Genomic DNA, 18,968 nt, shown 5'->3' with positions numbered 1-18,968 from the left:
GCCCCGCCGCGTCCCCAGGTAACGCCCCGCCCGGACCCTGCGCTGTGCGCCCCGGGCGCAGAGCCAGCGAGGACGGAGCGGTAGGGGGCGGCCGCGGGCTGGCAGAGTAGCGCAGGGACTTCCAGCGAGGCCTCTGCTTGCGTCCGCAGGGCGGGAGCTCGCTGTCTCGGGACCCGGAGCCAGAGCCACTGCGGTCAGCAGTTTGCCCGCTTGATCAAAGTGCCCCAGTTCGGGGAGCCCCTGGGAACTTCAAGTCCCAGCGTGCCCTGCGCATGCCCTGTTCGCAAAGCCCGGCGGGTCACAGCTTTAGCTGTGCTCAGACTTCCGGGACTCAGCTGCACTCCTTTGGACTCGTCTCGTGCGTCCCATTTTACCAGCGCTCCTTGTGCCAGCCGCTTGGGAGCCAGAGCATACTGGGCCCTGCGGGTCCAGGGGAATAGACCACTGCACCCCAGCGGCGTCATTACTGCGTTCAGGATTTTGGATCTCCGGGGGGTACAGAGAGGGTCTGTGTCTTGTCCAAGGTCACACAGCTTCCACTGTCTGAGAGCCACTAAACCAGAGTCGAGGTGGTACTGGGGATTGGAAAGGCGGTATGGGCCAGAGGGGAGTGGTGGTAAGAATCTTAAGTAGAGGAGACACTTAAGATGAAGGGAATTTGGTTGGACTCATCACCCTGGATCTGCTAGACGCCGAAACCCAGTAGTCCCCGGTTTTCATCTCTAGACGATGTGGTGACGATACCTGCTCCCTCCTCTGCAGACCTTGGGGGTTCCAGTAGTGAGAGCTGCAGGGAAGAGGAAGTCAGAGCCTTTATAAGTGCCATACTCACAAACCTCTCATATCCAAACTCAGATCCAGATCCGGAAAGTCAGGCAGGGACCCCCAAAGATGCATACATAGAGCCTCTATTGACTCACTGAGGTAGGTACTTTTACCTCCATTTTACAGCTTGCCAAACTGAGCTACAACAGAGGTGACTTCTTCAAGGTCACAGAGCTTATAGACAAAGCCAAGGTCCAAGCCCACACAAGCTGGCTTCAGAGTCTCTGTATTCAACCTTGAGTGTATTCCTGCCTTCCCTGTGGTCATAGGAGATGAACCACTGAGTTGGCACATACTAAGTGCTCAGTAAACGTTGTCTGTCAGTATTATCAATGTCCTGATTTTACACCCAAGAGACCGAGGTGGAGAGAGGCCAAATAACTGACCCACAGTTTCAAAGCTGGGGCTAGAGTACTGCAGACCCGAGCCCTAGACCCGGGAACAGCTTCACAAACGCCCACACTCCCACATATGCACAAAGATACTTGCTTTTAGGGGAGCCAAAGCTTGGGGCTCAGATGTCAGGGTGATGTGTTCAGGCCTGTCCTGAGCAGAAAGGACTTGGCATGGGGCCTGTCAACACCTACCCTAGTATATGAGGCTCTGGGAACTGGGAGGTCTTGGTCCTGAGCTGGCTCTACTAGGCTGTGTGTCCCTGGGTGGTTCCTCAGTCTCTGTTCTGCTTGGAATATGACTAGGCCCTGCCTCTTTAGAGGAGGATTTGACAGGTTTTAGAAGAAAGGAGTGGGGTACTTTCTGATCCTGAGGGAGGGAGGGTGGCAGCCAGCTGTCTAGGCTTTCACATGGGTAGATGGAGCAGGGCAGGGCCCCAGCAGGAACAGGTGACCTGTTTTCTTCCTGCTTAAGTGGAATTCCTCCCATCTCCTGCAGAGGAAGGCTGGGGATGGGAGCTGGGATGTAGCATCCAGTGTTTTGCACTGGAGCAATTGGGATTCGAATCCCTCTACCCTGTGATCTGTAGCCATCCACTAGTCCCTGAGCCTCTAGGGTCTCTCTCCTCCTGCCCCAGGACATCTGTGCTTTTGATTACTGAACAACCCTAGGGGACCCTGTGTTGGCATTTACACAGCATGAATTAGACTTAATGTGGGATCAGAGTGTGGTTCCAGGTTTACCCCTTAATGACTCTGTGATGGTGGGTGAGTCATATCCCTTCTCCTCCAAGTTTCCTCATCTGTGAAATGAGGCAAATGCTGGTGCCTAGCTCTTAGGTCACTGGGCAGACCAGTGACCCCAAAGATCAAGATGGGGCTTGCCCAGACCATGCAGGGAACACTTGAACCCCAATTTCTCCACAGAATGTCATGGCAGATGCTTGGGCAAGGATGAGCCATCCCCACTTGTGGTTCTGGAGCCCACTGGACCACACTTCTAGGATCTGTGTCAAGGGGAGTCTCTTCCTGAGCCACTTTGCTCATCTGTACAATAAAAGTATCAGAACTGGCCTTCAAGGGACTGGAGGGAAACTGGACTGATGAGAATGAGGCATGCAGGAGGTATGCAGGCCACATGCCCACAATGGGGTTCCAAAGCATAAAACTTGTTGGTGAACTTGAGGGGATGTCACAGGCAAGTCTAGATTTTTGGCTTTGTGGAAAATCTGGTAAAATTGAACCTCCTTTGCTCTTGCTCCAGAGTGATTCTGCATGCACCTAGGAAGGTTTTTCAGTTCAGGGGGAGATATGTTTTTGGCCTCTGGCCCTGGGGGGTAACCCTGAGGGGCTGTGAGGAATTACTGAGGGCCCCAGAGGGTCATGCATGACAGAAGACAGGGCAGGGACTTCCTGGTCCTTTAGCATCAGGGGAGAGAGTCACACCCAGAGGCCCCATCCTTGGGCATCCACCACCCAGTGAGAGCCCTGATGGGGGAGGGGGTGGGCAGCAGTCCTGTGGAGTTAGCCTTCTGCTGTCCTGACACAATATGATGACAGTCATGATGCGGTTGAGGGAGCCAGAGCTGCCAGAAGACTTGTCAGGAGGCCCTGGGATGCCATCTTTGAGCTGAGCCCCAAAGGTTGAGCAGGGTTTTGCCAGAAGTGAGTAGAGGGTTTGGTGTTGTAGGCAGAGAGAATGGTACAGTCAGAGGCTTGGTGGCTTCAAAATATGCAACTGGATTGTGACTGAAGGGTCACTTTCCAAGACTGCGGAGTGGGAAGGTTTTCTTACTGTGGGGCCTGGGGCAAGTCAGGTCACCTCTTGGAGCCTCAGATCTCACCCATAAAATAAGGCTGGTGGTGTCTGCCTCCCAGTGAAGGCTGGAGGATAGAAAGTGCCCTTAAAAACTCTGAACTCCCTCAGGCCAGGAGAGGAGTATTAAGGGATGGATTGTGACAGGGCTTTGTGCAAATGAAATGGCATGAAGTGAAGCTCAGGCTGCATCTAGCCCTGAGTTCAGAAGAGGGAGTTCAGTACAAGCTGGTGACTGACTTCACAGCTTCCTGTAGGAGGTAAGATGGGAGCAGAGCCTCAAAAGGCAGAAAAGAATAATGAATTGTTAGAAAGGAAGGGAAAGGGCGTCCCTGACAGGCAATCCAGCTGAAGGAAGACAGGAAGGTGACAGGCAGTCCAGCTGAAGGAAGACAGGAAGGTGGCAGGCAGGGAAGGCCAGAGGGAGTTCCATCATGGTTGTGGGAGAGGGCTGGGGAGAGGTGAACCTGAAAGGTTTGCTGGGGAAGCTTGGTAAGCATACCCCTAAAGACCAGGCAGTAGGGAGCCGTTGCAGGTTCTACCTCTACACAGGCAAGCAGGGGGTTGTCTTAACAATGCGGACACCTTCGAATGCGGAAAGGATTTCCTAATGGCTTTTGCATATTGAGAACAATAAAAGGTTGGAAGGGCTATAGGAGAAGGAAGAATTGATGATAAGGAAATGGTTAGAGAAAGCCATCACCCTGTACATCCCCATTTATTCTCATGCACACAGAGTGTTAACTGTTGTGGAGAGAATTTGGCTTTCCAGGTAACATCTGTAGGAATGCATCATAAACCTGATCTCCCATGCCTAGAGATCTGCAGACAACCCCTGAGTACCATCTTCACTCATTGTGTTGCTGGCTGCTCACCCATGATGCAGTATTAGATTGTTGCTGGTCTAATCAAAATAAGCATGTCAGTTCCCCATACTTATGGATTTTTCTATTGGATACCTTTCCTGAAGAGGGATTTCAGACCCTAAGGGAACAGAGTTTTTATGGCTTAAAGACTAAAAACATTCTCTTTGACAGTAACTTTCTTTAGACTTTTCAGTAGGTTATATTGTATAGGGTTTTTTTTTTTTAAGAGCAAATGTACAAAAGCATATGCAATAAAAAGTTTATCCTCCTGACCCAGTGCTCTCTTCCAGTTGTCCCTGAGGACAGTTGTCAATTCCTGTATATCTTTCCAGAAATAATCTATGCAGGTATTGTATATATCTAATTAAAAAAAAAAAAGATACATACTATTACACTCTGTTCAGCATCTTGCTTTCACTTTTTATTTTTAAATTTGGGATTATGAAATATACCAAAGCATAGAAAATGACACTATAACCACCACCCCCCACCCCGCACAGGTTTAGGAAATATTAACATCTTGCACTGGCATCTCTTTTAGGGCTGTCTTGGAGGTATCCCTATGTCCGTGAAGTTCATACACAGGAGTCTAGTTATTGATTATATGTATACACCATTCTTTATTGGGCCTGTACCCAGCTCTTGGATATTTAGGGTATTACTGACTTTTTTGCTTGATCAATATGGACGTAATACCTTACTTTGTATGTCTTCCCAGAGGGACATCGAGACAAAAGAGAAGAAGCTTAACTTTGGCTTAGGTTCAAGTACATGTTCAGCCACACTTCCCTAGCTGTGTGACCTGGAGTGGCACCCCTCCTGATTCTCTTTACCCGTCTGTAAAATGGGCAGGTTGTAGTAATCCCTCTGTCTCGTTGTTTGGAGGAGTACAGTAAAAAATATACTTTGTTGGGCTCCGTTCCCCAATCTCCGTAGGCAAGAAGCATTCCGAAGCCCAGCCTAGAGCGGAGAGCACTTAGAGCGCGACACGACTACTGCCCAAGCTTCAAACTGTTACCCGCGCCTTTCCCTCACCACGCTGGGGGCGGGGTGGTTAAAAAAATGCCTCTGTGACGTCAGTGCGCGCAGAGCCAATCCTGCTGCGGGGCAGGCGTTAACTTATTTACATGGCTTGCCCGCTATTGGTCTGTTGGGCAATCCAGGCTGTCCCAGTTTTTTAAAGCCTCCGCGTAGTATAAACAAGGAGAAGCGCGGAGGCCAGGCCATGATGTCATTTAAGTGCAGTAGCTCTTGGGGCTGACGTCATCTCCGGGGAGGTTGCCGGACCGGGGTTGTTAGGGCTTTCCGAACCACTCGGGCTGGTCTAAGAGGACGTCCCAGCCTGGTCGAAGGTCGGCCCCATTGCACTTCAGTGCCCCAAGCGGCGCCCCATCTCCAAGGAGGGGACCATGACACAGTAAGTCCGGGCTGCGGCTTTCCCAGAGGGACCCATTTCTGAAGCAGGGAAACTGAGCCTTCCAGGTGCGAGTGGTTCGTGAGTTTGCATAGCAAGTTCTATTTGCAGCTGATTGATCTTGCCCACCCCGGGGTCTCCCATCTTTAGGTTAGGCCATGGGGCCCCGCCCCTTGCCTATGATGGCTGCGGTCACTTTAAGTGAGAAGGTGGGGGCGAAGTTTTTTTTTTTTTTTTTAAATCTGCCTTCCAAGATGGCAGCCTACTAATCATGTGCCTAGTCGTGGCGAGTGATTGGTTCTCGGGGCCCCCGCAGGGCGGAGCTTTTGGCGCGGGGCGGGGCTGCCGCGGGCAGCTGCCGGCTACTGTTTGCCGGAACCTCCCGGCGCGCCCCCGCGAGGCCCCTCCCGCCCGGCGCGCGACCCCGCCGCTCCGAATGTTGTGAATCAAATGTGGGGTTTGTTACATTCCGCTGGCGCCGCGGACAGTTCTTAAAGGGCCAGCCGCAAGCAGCTGCGCAAACCCAGCCGCGTCCTGCGCCGCCTCCCGCTCCCGGAGGGCCTGGGCCGAAAGAGGCTGACCGCGCGTGGGCCTCGCAAGGCAGACGCCGGCAGACAAAGAGGGCCCCGGAAGGAGCCGCACTGCCCCTGGACCAGGGGGAGGGAAGGGAGCATATTGTTCCGCAGGGCGGGGGCTCTTAAAGGGTCCAGGCAGCACCCCCCACCCTACCCCCTTGCCCAGGTTGGCCGTCCTAGTTCCGGAACAAAGGAATCAACGTGTGGCCAGCGGCTGAAGGTGAGTCGGGGCCACAGCCCCCAACTCCTAATTTCCGCATCCTTGGAAACTCCTGCCCCCCTCCCCTGGGACTGGGGGCTGTATATAGCTGGCTCCGCAGGGGTTAATCACGGGCGGTCCGGAGGGAGACGGCGAGACCTCTAGGCTCAGAGACACCCCCCTCCCTGCGCCCCCCAAGGCCAGGACGAGTCTCCCTTCTCCCGAGGCTGAGCGCTGCGGTTGGAGAGGAAGGAGCCGCCCCCTCCCCCTGCCGCCGCCACTTCCTTTGTTGTTGCTTTTGTCTCACGCCGAGCACATGGTCCGGGATCCTCCGCTCTTAAAGTCACAGCGTTCTTGCCCAGACGCCGCAGTCTGGCCTCCCGCCCCTCCCGTCTCTCCGAGCGTGTCATAAAGGAGTGAGAAGGGGATGAGGGAGGCCCCCCTCTGGGCGTGTGTCCGCATATCGGCCTTCCGTCCCCATCCAGTCCCCGGAGAGAGATGGCTAAGGAAGCTTCCCGGAGCCCCGCAACCTGTACCTGGCCTGCGTTGAGGAGGGGCCTGCCCCTCAGGGACACTGGTCTCCTACCCCGCTAATGTGACCATCTGGTTTCTTGCTTCTTGTCTCTTCTGGTTTTACTTGGGCGCTCTGGGAAGGAGAGATTTCCATCCCCATTTTACAGTTGTGGTAACTGAGGCTCAGAGAAACGGAGAGATTTCCTTGACCAAGGTCACTCAGGGAGTCGGGGCTGGCCAAAGACTCTAAGTTCCAGGCCTGGCTGGCGGTCCTGCCCCTCAACCACCTCCAGGCACTTCACGTGGGGGAGCTCTACTTGCCCACCAGACAGTGCTGGGCCTGGGGGTGGGAGGAGGTAGGGAAGGGGCTTCTCATCCCGCTGAGTCTGCTCATGCTCTCAGAGGCTGGCTTTGTTTATCTGTAGCAGCCCCTTGTTCCTGCAAACAGCCCCTGGGCCCAAGTGAGGAGAATGGACTGGCTTCTGAGACCTGGGTGGGAGTAGCTGCTGGGGCACTGAAAATAGGAACTTGGCTGCCTCCTGGGGGAGGGCGTGGATGCAAAGTGTCACCGTGTCTGTTTCAGGCAAGGTTGGTTTTAGGGATGAGATCCTCAAGACTCTTCGTATAGACCTCATTGAGAACACAGCACAGAGGAGTGTGGAAGGCAGAGCAGTTAGGAGGTGGCTACTCTTGCTATTTGACCTTGAGCAAGTTGCTACCTCTAAGAGCCTCCTTCGCTTCTCTCCACAATAGGACCAGTCACAGGCACCTTAGGGAAAACTGATCTCCTGATCTCCTTTAGGGCCTGGAATAGAGTTGGGATTAGGCAGTTCTTGGGGTTACTCATGCTAGTGAGAGAGTCAGGAGTTAGGGGAATCTGGGTGCAGGGGGACAGTCAGGACCAGTTTTGTCTGTCTCTGGCAGTGTGACCTAGAGCAAGTTACTTCCTTTCTTTGGGTCTCGGTTTCCTCACCTTTGAAGTGGGTGTGTTCCTTCTTTACCACCTCTGTTCCTAGTGGGACTTCAGGAATCAGGGACCCCTTCCTTGCCAACTAGGGTATCCCCTAGGGAGGCATATCTCTCAGCTGCCTCCTGCCTGGCTTGAAGTGGCCCCTGATTTCTGCTTGGGGGTGGGGGTGGAGAGCAGCCTCTTTTACTCTCTAATAGGGATCATTTATACCTAAGCTTTACAGACCACTCCTGCTGTGGCTTGTGAGAAGCCCTCACCAGTACACTGGGAGGTGGTCTTTGGCCTGTTCCCATTTGACAGATGAAGAAGCTGAGGCTCAGAAAAGGGAAATAATATGCCCAAGACTCTGGCCATCTCTGAGCCTCAGGGTCCCTGCTTCCAAGGGTCACTATGAGGACTCATTGAGATGGCACATGGGAAGTACTGTAGTTATTATTAATATTCCTCGGCAGAACTCTGAGTTCTCAGGATCTCTGAGGCCACTTACAGCAGAGGTTCCCAAACTTGGCTGTGCTATAGAAATTTCTGAAGTATTCGATAAAAATCTAGGTGCCCTTTTCCCCTAACCCTCCAAAGAGTCTGATCCAGGAGGTCTGGGGTGGACAAGGGATCTGCTGTTGCAGTTATTTGAAGGTTTCCTCTGAGTCTCTCTTGGCCTTTGCTTGCTAGGTTGGATTGCCAGCAGGAATCAGGGAGGTTTGTACACAACTGTGTAAGGATATGCACTTGGCCCACACCAGGGGTCACAAACCCAGTCATCTATGGTGGGCAGGTGAGGAATGGGCCTGGGATGGTCATGCACTGAGTGAAGGGGGTCCAGGGAGAGTGACAGCCCAGTGGAACCAGATTTTCTGCTCTCCCCACCTGTTCCCCCAAGAAGAAGCCAGATTTGTAGTCATCCCAATTCTGAATTAGTACTAACTTCACTGCTGCCATACTGTGGCCTTGGCTCTGCAATCACCTCTCCAGCGTGCATTACCATCGGTCCTGCCCTAGGCTGGATATAAGCTGGTCCCGGGCCCTGCCCACCCACTGCCTAGTGCCAGAGCCTGCACTGGATAGGAGAGGTGTGAATTCCAACTCTTCCACTTCCTGACTGGCCTTGATGGGGCTCCGTCCTGTCAGCTGGAGAAGAATCTCTAACGCTCGTTTTTTGAGTTAGGGACAAAGCTTTAAAGACAAGCACAAAGGAAATGTTCTTGCCACTGTTGGCAGGAAGGAACGAGGTATTGAGGGGACAGTACACTGGCCCCCTGGCTGTGTCAACAGGGATGCAACACTTAAAGCTGGGCATCAAGGATGCATAGATGTTTCGTCAGATGGAGAAGGGACTGGGGCGGAGGGTTGCTCCCTGTGGTAGGAACAGCAAAGAGCTGGTCCTATTTGAAGCATCCTTCAGCTTTGCAGGGCCTGACTTGTTCCAGAGCTTTCCTGGTAGTGGGGGCCTCATCCCAACTTCTGGAGTTAATGAGCGATCCCCCTAACTTTTCCCACCTGGACCCCCAGCTCCCAGGGAGGAAGGAGACCTGCCCCACCCCATTCCCATTCAACTTCCTCCCTTAGGTTCTAGCTTCCCCTTTTTTCTCAGCAAGCCCCACCTCCCACTTGAGAGCTGTGTGGGGCCCCCAGAACAAGGGCCTGGCCGCATTCCAGACCCACCCCACCAACCATGGTAGCTGGCTTCCTTCATCACCTCCTGGGAAAGCCCTTGGGTTGGACTCCTCCCAATGGCAGCAGGGTCCAGTGGGAAGCTTGTGGTCAGCACACCTGCTAGCTTTGACACTTGGGCAAGTTCCAGTCTCTCTGAGCCTCAGTTTTCTCTTCTGTAAAATGGAGTTGACAGTACTATCTTTGAAGAGTAGATGAAGTCATTCATAGGAAGGCACTGTGGGATGGGTTATGGAAAGAAACAAAACTAGCTTGCCTTGGAACGGGGGTGCCCAAGGGCGGGAACTGGGTCAGAACTTCTTACCTGGCAATAGTGGAAGGAGAACTGGGCTCCAAACTTCATTGAAATCCCCCTCGGGCTAGTCAGATAGAAGGGAAGAAGCAAGAGTTCCCCCAGGGACCCCACACCAAGTTTGCCTGACTGGAGTCACCTGGCCCAGAAGCATGCTGGCCAGCCCTTTGAAACCACCACAACCCTGAGGGGCAGTGTAGTCCCATTTTACAGAGCAGAAAACAGGCCTGGGCTCCCTGCAGGCCGGGCCTATCCCTTGTCTCAGCACTGAGCCCCAGCGCTAAGTAGAGGGCCAGAACCACAGCACATGTGCATGGGGAGCAGGGGCACGGTGGACATCGGCAGGCCCTGGAATCAGACTGCAGAGATTTGATTCTGTCTTCCAGACCCCTCGTGGAGCGAGTGACTATACTGTTCTGTGCCTCAGTTTCTTTGTCTGTTTGACTCCTAGGGTTGTGAGCCCTAGCCCAGCCCCTCCGCCCCTCTGCCACCCCTGATGCGACCATGGGCTCTCGCAGTGACTAGGTGGCCACCCTCTGCCCCTGTGGGTCAGTGGCGATTGTCTGCAGGACCCAGCAGCACCCCGGGCCAGCTCCAGGGAAGGTAGGAAGGATCCTCCCAGTCCTGCGGACCCCAGAGCCCCTGGTGTCAGGGCTGTCAGCTTGGGCCTGGAGCACAGGAGCAAGGGGTGGTGGGCACAGGGCCCTGAGCTATCTTCCTTCTCCAGTGGGTAGTGACCTTGGCTTCTCTCCATGCTCTGTGAATGAGTGGCCCCCTCAGTCCTACCGGGGCCTCCTCTCTGTGGTGCAGCCCCGGCCACGAGGGCCGCCCGCCTGCCCAGGATGAGCGCTTACCCTCCCAGCAGCCGCCGCCCCGACCGCCACACCTCCCCGTAGAGGAGCGCCGAGCTTCGGCTCCTGCCGGCGGGAGCCCCCGAATGCTGCACCCAGCCTCCCAACAGAGCCCATTCATGGTTGATCTCCACGAGCAGGTAGGTAGAACACCCCCACCCTGCCCCCCAGCCTCTGGCAAGCCTGTCTGCAAAGCAGAAGTGGCAGAGCCCATTATTAGCCCTGCTTTACAGGCTGGTAGATTGAGGCCCAGAGAAGGGAAGGGCCTGCCCTGGGACCACACAGTAGATGAGTGGTAGAGCTAGAAGCCCCTTCCAGGTTCCCAGAGGGTTATCTTTGCCCTCTGGGGCCTGGGACAGGCAAGAACCACCAGGTCTGTATCTAGGTAGGCCCCAGCTAGAGGAAGGAGGGGACTTTCTCACCTGGTGGCCAAGCTTCCTCCCTACATTTCCCGGGCCTTTCTCCACCCACAGGTGCACCAGGGACCCGTCCCTCTATCCTACACAGTCACTACAGTGACGACCCAAGGCTTCCCCTTGCCTTCAGGCCAGCACATCCCTGGCTGCAGTGCCCAACAGCTCCCAGCATGCTCCGTGATGTTCAGCGGGCAGCACTACCCGCTCTGCTGCCTCCCGCCCCCGGTGAGTGAGGGCCTCTGCCTCCCACCCACCCTCATGCTCTCCCACCCCTATCTCCACTGAAAGGCCCTGCACAGGCCAACGGCAGAACTGCCAAGCCTACGCCAGTCGTCTGGGCTGTTGGAGTGCCACCCAGCTCCAGGCTGCAGCCCTGCCCAGAAAAGCATGTGTTCATGTGCTGTAAGAGAGCTTCTCAGGGGTCAGGACCTCCCTGCACCCAGTGCCTGTCTTAGGGTTTGGGGTGGTAATTGCGCCTTAAGAGTGTAGTGTCCTGCCTGGGTGGCCTAAGCCAGGGATGGGACTGTCCAGAGGGCTTCAGTGGGGACTTCTTGCTGGATAGGATGACCCCTGGCCCTCATCACAAGCACAACCCCAGCCCAGACCCCAGAAGAACATTCTTCAGCCCCCTGCCTCCTCTCTCGTCAGCTGATCCAGGCGTGTACCATGCAGCAGCTCCCCGTGCCCTACCAGGCCTACCCCCACCTCATCTCCAGTGACCACTACATCCTACACCCCCCACCGCCAGCCCCACACCCCCAGCCTGCCCACATGGCACCGCTTGGGCAGTTCATATCGCTGCAGACCCAGCACCCGCGAATGGTGAGTCTGGGCAGTAGAGCCAATGCTGGAGGGGATGCTATTGGGGGCAGGGGCTTCCCTGTCTTTGATTCCAAAAGACCCACCCCTGCCTTTTCCAGCCCCTGCAGCGGCTGGACAATGATGTGGACCTACGGGGGGACCAGCACCCTTTGGGGAGCTTCACCTACTCCACCTCTGCCCCAGGCCCGGCCCTGTCCCCATCCATGCCCCTGCACTACCTGCCCCATGATCCCCTGCACCAGGAACTGTCCTTCGGTGTGGTGAGTGCCTCCCAACCCAGGGTCTGGGGCAGTGAGAGGTGGCCCAGTTGGCTAACCTGTCCCTGCCCGCATCCCACAGCCCTATTCCCACATGATGCCAAGGAGACTGAGCACCCAGAGATACCGCCTGCAACAGCCACTTCCCCCGCCGCCCCCACCGCCACCCCCACCACCGTATTACCCCAGCTTCCTGCCCTACTTCCTGTAAGTACCAGCACATCTGCCCCAGAGCCATGCTGCTCTATTCTCCTGGGGCCTCCAATGGTTAGACCCAAACACAGTCGGTGGTGTCCAGGGGACTCTCAGGCCATCTGGCACCCCCAGCAGACACACGCATGCGCATGCACACACACAAACCGCCCCACACACATTCTCTCTCTCTCTCTCTCTCTCTCTCTCTTTCTCTCTCTCGTTCTCTCTTTCTCTCTCTCAAGCCCCCACCCCCGCCCCAGTTCCTCCCTCCTTTCTTCCCACCAACTGGGCTCTTCCCTCCTATAAGGTCCTTGGACAAACACTGAGGCCCCAGTGTGAACAGTGCAGAACTCTGGGCTTTGTTTCATGGAGGGAGTTGGGAGCAGCTCTGTGCCCTCACCCCTACTGACCTTGACCCTGGTCCCCCGTACCTATCTCCCCTAGCTCAATGCTGCCAATGTCACCAACAGCAGTGGGGCCAACCATCAGCCTGGATCTCGATGTGGATGATGTGGAGATGGAGAACTATGAGGTCCCATGGAGCCCTATCCTGGGAGGTGAGGGCTAGGGGGGCCTCTGGCCTTGGCCACTGCTGACTCGCCCTCCTGCCTGTATATAGGCCCTCCTGAGTCTGGCGGAGCGGCTGGGAGACGCCAAGCCCCGAGGCCTCACCAAAGCGGACATTGAGCAGCTTCCGGCCTACCGATTTAACCCGGACAGCCATCAGTCCGAGCAGACACTGTGAGTGCCGTGCCCCCGTCTCCTGCCCTCTGTTCACAGACGGGCTGCATGGGGGCCCCGTCCTGAGGAGTGGCCTTGTACTCTGCAATGAGCCTTTCCTCGGCCATCATCATGGAGGTGACACTCTGCCCTCCTCCCAGGTGTGTCGTCTGCTTCAGTGACTTTGAGGCGCGGCAGCTGCTCCGAGTCCTCCCCTGCAATCACGAGTTCCACACCAAGTGTGTCGACAAGTGGTTGAAGGTAACAGCCCAAGCCGCTCGCTCCCCAGTGTTCCTTGTGTGGTGAGGGAGGCGGGTGAGCTGGGGCTTCCCTTCTTTGTCATCATCCAGAAGTTCTGGCTGTATTCACGGGACCAAGTCCCCACCAGGCAGCGGAACAGACTTGGAGGGGATAGGAGACAAATGAGAGTGGGGCTTCATGTGCGGCTGCTCTCCCCAGGCCAACCGGACGTGTCCCATTTGCCGGGCTGACGCCTCCGAGGTGCCCAGGGAGGCCGAATGAGGCCCACAGCTGCCCAGGAGAACCCTGCCCGAAGCTCTGGAAACCTCCCCAACCCAGGGAGGATGGGGAAGGAATGGCCCAGTCTTACCCTGCCATTCCCACCTGCATCTCCAGAACTGGTGCCAGGGTCAGGCCTGAGAGAAGCCCCTGCAATAAGCCCCCTGCATTTGCCAAGCTCCAAAGACCCCTTCCCCAGCCTGCCTGCCAGTCCACCTGCCACAGAGCTGCCTGAGTATCCCTGATTCTGTCTCCCTCCTGTTTGCCCTCGGGTCCGTCTCCTTTTTCCTACTGGCACTGGGAGCTAGGGGTTTGTTTCCCCAGCACAGCTGGCGGAGACCCTTGGCCCCAGGTGGCATTGACAAGCATGGACACGTGGTGGTCTGAGGCCATTTCCTGAACCCCAGGCCTAGGTCCTCCTGCCTTCACCGCAGTCAGACTCACAGCCAGCTCAGCCAGCTGGCTGTGAGGGGTGGCTCTGGCCCTCGCCCCAGGGACAACATTCCAGCCCCACCCCCAGGCTGGAGGGCATCAGAGCCAGCCTCCCTTGCAGAAAGGAGACAGGGCCCGGGTCACGCCTGGGAGAGGGACCTCCGGTGTTCTGGTGGCCACCCCTCTCTGGCAGTGATGGGGGCTGGGCGCTCATGCCCATCTCCCTGCTCTGTCCTTCTGCATGAACGTGAGGAGCAGCAGTTTTTATTTATTCATTTGGCCCAAGATTGCGTACAGGATTTGGGGGGTAGATTTTTAAACAGTTTGTTTTCTTTTCATTAAATGGGAGGTATAGGGACCAACTAGGACCCAGTGCCCAGGGGACAGGAAATGGTCCAGTGGTGCCGCCCGGTCCACATGCATGTGCGCGGCTGGGGCTGGGCCGGGTGGCTGGCGGTCATGGGCGAGGGTAGGGGGTATGTGCTCAGCCGATAACTGCCATGCACTGTACTGCACACGTCCCCAGAGCCTACCGGGACCGTACGCTTTTCAGGGCATTTCTCCCTCCAGCCAGGGCCCGTCTCCCACCTGCCTGGGCAAGTCTCCTCCAAGGAAGTCCCAGGAGGACAGGGACCAGGGAGGGTCTGGGCCCCACTTCCAGAGGCCCCCCGCCCTCACCCTTCTGGTCCCTTTCCTGTCCTATCCCCAGCTGGGGTTGCTGCCCCGAACGAACCGCGTGTGGGGCCGGCACATCCTAGCAGGCAGCCCCTGGCGCCTGCTGCCTCAGGGATGCTCCAACCACCCTCGTTCTCCTGGCAGCGGCCCTGGCTCCCACCTCCCCCAGCCTGCCATGGGGCCCCATCAGCCTGGCCCCACCCCCATGGAGAACCCAAAGTCTTACTGTATATAACTCCAGGTGACGTTTCTATATTTATAGCAGTGTTGAAACCCCACGTGTTTTACACAGAACCATCCTCTCCGACCCCTCCCTTACCCACCCAACAAAAGGTTTTCAAAACCCTCCAGTTCCTGGGGCAGGCGAACAGGCTCGGATTGTGTCGGCTGCAGCAGTGGTTCCAACCAGCAGCTACTGGGGGCGGGGGGGAACAACATTAAAAAAAAAATCATTAAAAAAATTTATAAAACAATTATTTAGGATGTTTGTGATTTGCCGACCTTGCTATAGATGCCATATTACCAATGATTTCCTGTGGTGGGGGCTTGTTATTGTTTACTCTTATTTACCAACTTCTGGCCTAGGCATGACAGTGGGCAGCATCCCCCAGCCTGGCTGGGCCCAGCACCTGTGTTCTGTGTTAGAAAGGTTTTATATATATATGTAACTACATATATATATAAATATATGTAATTGGGGGGACCCTGTTCCTTGCACATTTTACAGTTACCTCATTTTTCCCATGTATGTATTTGAGAAAATGCTAATATATAGAGAAAAAAATGGTTCTTAAAGCTTAAATGTGTGGTTTTTTCCATTCCATTGGATTCACATTGGTTTGTAGCATTTAACATAACTAGTATGTTGTATTATATATATGTGTATACTGATTGAAATTTTTAACAGATTTGTACTTTTTTTAAAATGAAAGTTGCTAGTTCTGCTTGACCAAGTAGTGCAATCATTATTTTTTTTAATATTGTTGCTGATTTCAGAGGGATATTCACTAATAAATGTATGATGTATATCAAGTATTGCCCAAGCTGCCTTTGTGCCTGTGTTCTTTTGGTGGGGGTGGGGGGCGTCAGTCTCAGAGTGAGCAGGGGACGGGGATGAGGGAGGTGGGCAGGGGAGATGGTTGGCCGTAGACCCTTAAGGGCACCTCCTGATGGAGACAGGTCTGCCAAGCCCCATTCACTGATAACTTCCTCTGCTCCACATGCAAATGAGACAGGATTCTGTTGGCAAGTGATGGGATTTCATCTAACTGGCTTGAAGAAATAATCACTTACTGGTCTGTCATTAAATTTTGGAGGTAGGTTCTTCAAGTATAACTGGTGGGAACCACAGACTCCATCTTACAACTTTGTTTTGAAGGAGCTCTTTCTGTGTGGTTCTTGGCAGCTCCAGCTCAGTTTTCTATAGTCTGCTCTCCATGGGAAAACCATTTTTCCTGGGAATTCTAACAATTTCTGGAATGGAGTCTTGTTACACCAGCTTGGGTTGTGTGCCTATCCCCGAACTCTGCTACTGGCAGGGAGCTACAGCACCGTGTTTGGCCTGGCCTGTGTTACACAGCCACCCACTCTAACCTGACCCCACTGAGACTTTGTGGACTGGAACCCCTCATTCCCAGGCTAAGGGGACAAAGGGCCTGGGAGCTACCAAAGGGATCAGATTGGTGGTGATGTATTCCTCTTATCCCTATGGTCTTTGGTTTTGCAGGGATGTCGGCTGACCTGTTAGCCTGTCAAAGCAGCATGGTCTGGGGCTCAGAAGACCTGAGACCTTGTGTCTGTGATGCCACTATCCGTAGCTTTCCTTAGTCAGAACTTCTCTGTTGGCCTTTGGCTCAAATGCAAATTAGGGACAGAATCAGTTGAGTGATTCCTTAAATGTGTTTCAGAGAAAGTCCCATGGGAGCATCATGGGGTTTGTACAAAAAAAGGCTCTGTGTTGAAATAAGTTTGGGGAATCCCACGTCAAAGGTAATAAGCCTATATTTCGGGGGTTTTCTGAGCCTTGGCTCTGCCAACGTGTGTTGTAAATCTCAGAGTGGATTTTCATATGGCTACACACAGCCAAGCCACCTTCTCTGGAGCACACTGGGACACAGTAGATGAGAGTGGAGGTAGCAACTGAGTTCCCTGGGCCTTAGTGTGAAAAAATTGTCAGGCGGGGAAGTTTCTAAGCTTTTTTTTTAGTATTTCAGGAAGCCTATAGGAAAGAAAAATCACATGAGCATATCAATTGATACAAAAGAAAATTGTCCAAATTCATTCATGATAAAAACTCAGCAAGCAAAGGATAGCGGGTATCTAACTCAACTTGATACAGAGCATCTACAAAAAAACCCTACAGCTAACGTCATACTTGTGTGAAAGACGATGCTCCCCACCAGCCCTGCCAGGAGAAAAGCATTCTAAAGGGAGGGAACAGAATGTGCAAAGGCCCAGAGGCAAAGATGCATTTGAGCAAGAGCACAGGAAGAAGTTGGAGAGGAGAACAGAGGCCGGGTCCCAGGGGCCTTATACACCGTAGTGAAAGATTCATCTGCTCTCCAACACTCTGAGTGGAGGTGTATGTCCTACTCTCGGTTTCCACTTAGAGGAACTGAGGCTCTGAGAGGCCTAGGTAGAAAATGGAAGAATCAGGAGAGCCCTGTAGTCTCTCCGCCCCTGCATTCTCCAAGTCAGAGACTCTGGTTTTGGAAAACCTTGGAGGAGGCCTCCCTTAGCTCTCTGCTTCTCCCTACTCCAGGTGCCAGGCGGGCCCTTCCCCACTGCCACCTATAGCTTCCTGAGCACCAGAGGCCGGGGAAGTCCTCTGTTCTTGCGGGGCTGGCAGCCAGCCACTCCAGAAAGAGTTTGGTTTGTTTTTCCTTTTCCTTTTTTTATGAAATCAGACTGATTTCAGCCCCAAATATAAATCTTCTATGTCATTTCAGAGGAAGATGGATGATGTCAAAAGAAATGGGTTTCCATGCTGGTCTTTCTCTGGTCTCCCCTGTTTTCTCTGGCTCCCCTTTGGGAGGGGATGGAGGCAGTGGAAAAACCAGTATCTCATCTCCAGCAAGTCTCACTCTTGTCAGCCCCCACCTCGCCCTCTTCCCCTCCAGCCACCTGCAGGTGCTCGTGGTTTTCACCCGTGTTATGTTGTGTGTTCCCTCTGCTTGGATGACCACTTGCATTTCATGAGTGCCCACCATGCTGCAGTTACCCTCACAGGCAGTCCAACTGTGACTGCCTTCCTCATAGAGGCCACTGAGGAAACAGAGGCCTGAGGCTCAGAGATGAATTTCATCCGCCCCACCCCCTTGGCCCTGAACAACTTCTCTCCTCCTGGTAAGCAGACTCCATTTCCAAAGCCTAAGTCCGATGTCCCCACCTTAGTGAACTTCCCTGGCCCCCTCCCTCTGCTCTGGCTTCCACAGCACACCACGCGGCTGGCTCTTCCCCCACACATCTCACCTGTTATGATCGGTGCTGCTGGTCGCCCAGGTCTCTGCTTCACTAGACCAAGGGCCATCACATTCGCCACACGCCCAGATCATAACAAAAGGGCAAGGACACAGTAGGCATCGGTATTTTCCGAATAGATAATTGAATAAATGAACGTGGGAGTGAGCTGCTGGGAAGGAAAGCGTGTGGGAAGATGACCCAGTCCCAGGGCCCAGCTGATCTTCCATGGGCCTGCCCTCTCTTTCCAGTGTCCCAGCACAGTGAAATTAACTGTTACGTGTCCCATTTCCTATTATTCTTTCATATGATGATGACCCCTCATGACCCGCCCCCACAGCCTCTGCAGTTCTGGCAAGCTGAGACAAACCTGCCAGCCTCTGCTGTTGTTTCCACCTCAGAAACAGCCTCTGCAGAAGAGAGCATGCTGTTGGAAAGCCCTCCTGACAACAGAGGGTCAACAGTCGCCTGTCGCCTAAGGGGCCCGGCACCCAGCCCAGCTCAGCCAGAAATCAGTCACATCTGCTGAGCATGAACGGAATTGTTTTTGCAAATGTATAAACATTGTATGTGATTTTAACCAAAGTATGTCCGGAGGGAAAAAAAAGCTGGAAGCAAATATGCAAACTATTAATCATTTCAGGTGGTGGGAATGTGAATAATGGTTATTTTTTTCTTTAAACTTTTCTGCAATTTTTAAAAAGGGCTCTGCCCCACTGTATGGGGTGCAACTAAGCACAGAAACCCCAATCTGCTCAGCAGTTATACTCCGCCATCCCAAAGGTGCCGTCTGCCTCTGACAACACCCTTCCCACAGCTGTCTGGACCCACCCTTTCTGAAACCTGAACCCCACCCTTTCTGAGATCTGGCTTTCAATTCTGGGACCTACCCCATCTTCCACCACAACCGTTTTTTTCTTAAATAAGCTAGAGTGGGTTTCTTGTTTGCTGCTCGCCAACTAAAGCCCTCTGATAAAGGCACCAAAAGGCAAGAGCTATGTGAGAACATCAGGTGTGTTGTGGGGCTTGGGTGTCTAAATTGGCACACCACACCAAGTGTGACTCTATCTGCTCTCCTGGCCAGTACCTGGG

General features: G+C 54.2%; 1 protein-coding gene across 7 annotated transcripts; it reads left to right on the top strand.

Moving 5' to 3' along the window:
- Positions 1–5,013: 5,013 nt before the first annotated feature.
- Positions 5,014–15,460, top strand: RNF44 (ring finger protein 44). Of its 7 annotated transcripts, XM_006923180.3 has the most exons (12): positions 5,058–5,316; positions 6,055–6,108; positions 9,982–10,133; positions 10,299–10,521; positions 10,855–11,022; positions 11,446–11,619; positions 11,718–11,879; positions 11,959–12,083; positions 12,516–12,603; positions 12,691–12,812; positions 12,953–13,052; positions 13,251–15,460. In XM_006923180.3, the coding sequence occupies exons 3-12, from the start codon at positions 10,027–10,029 to the stop codon at positions 13,311–13,313; spliced, it is 1,332 nt and encodes a 443-aa protein (XP_006923242.1). In that variant the 5' UTR covers positions 5,058–5,316; positions 6,055–6,108; positions 9,982–10,026; the 3' UTR covers positions 13,314–15,460. The 7 variants fall into 7 exon arrangements, with proteins under 7 accessions (XP_015453661.1, XP_006923242.1, XP_006923243.1 ...); XM_015598175.2 differs by lacking the exon at positions 6,055–6,108 and having other exon boundaries at positions 5,014–5,316; positions 10,393–10,521; XM_006923181.3 differs by lacking the exon at positions 6,055–6,108.
- The last annotated feature ends 3,508 nt before the right edge of the window (positions 15,461–18,968 follow it).

The sequence above is a fragment of the Pteropus alecto genome, unplaced genomic scaffold (assembly GCF_000325575.1).
Source record: "Pteropus alecto unplaced genomic scaffold, ASM32557v1 scaffold78, whole genome shotgun sequence".
NCBI lineage: Eukaryota > Metazoa > Chordata > Mammalia > Chiroptera > Pteropodidae > Pteropus > Pteropus alecto.
This window is presented reverse-complemented; position numbering and strand designations above follow the sequence as displayed.

Coding starts and splice junctions, on each gene's coding strand:
- RNF44 (XM_006923181.3), top strand. CDS start 10,027: ATGCGACCATGGGCTCTCGCAGTGACTAGGTGGCCACCCTCTGCCCCT. Junction 11,023..11,445: donor TCTGCTGCCTCCCGCCCCCG/GTGAGTGAGGGC, acceptor CTCTCTCGTCAG/CTGATCCAGGCGTGTACCAT. Junction 13,053..13,250: donor GTGTCGACAAGTGGTTGAAG/GTAACAGCCCAA, acceptor TGCTCTCCCCAG/GCCAACCGGACGTGTCCCAT.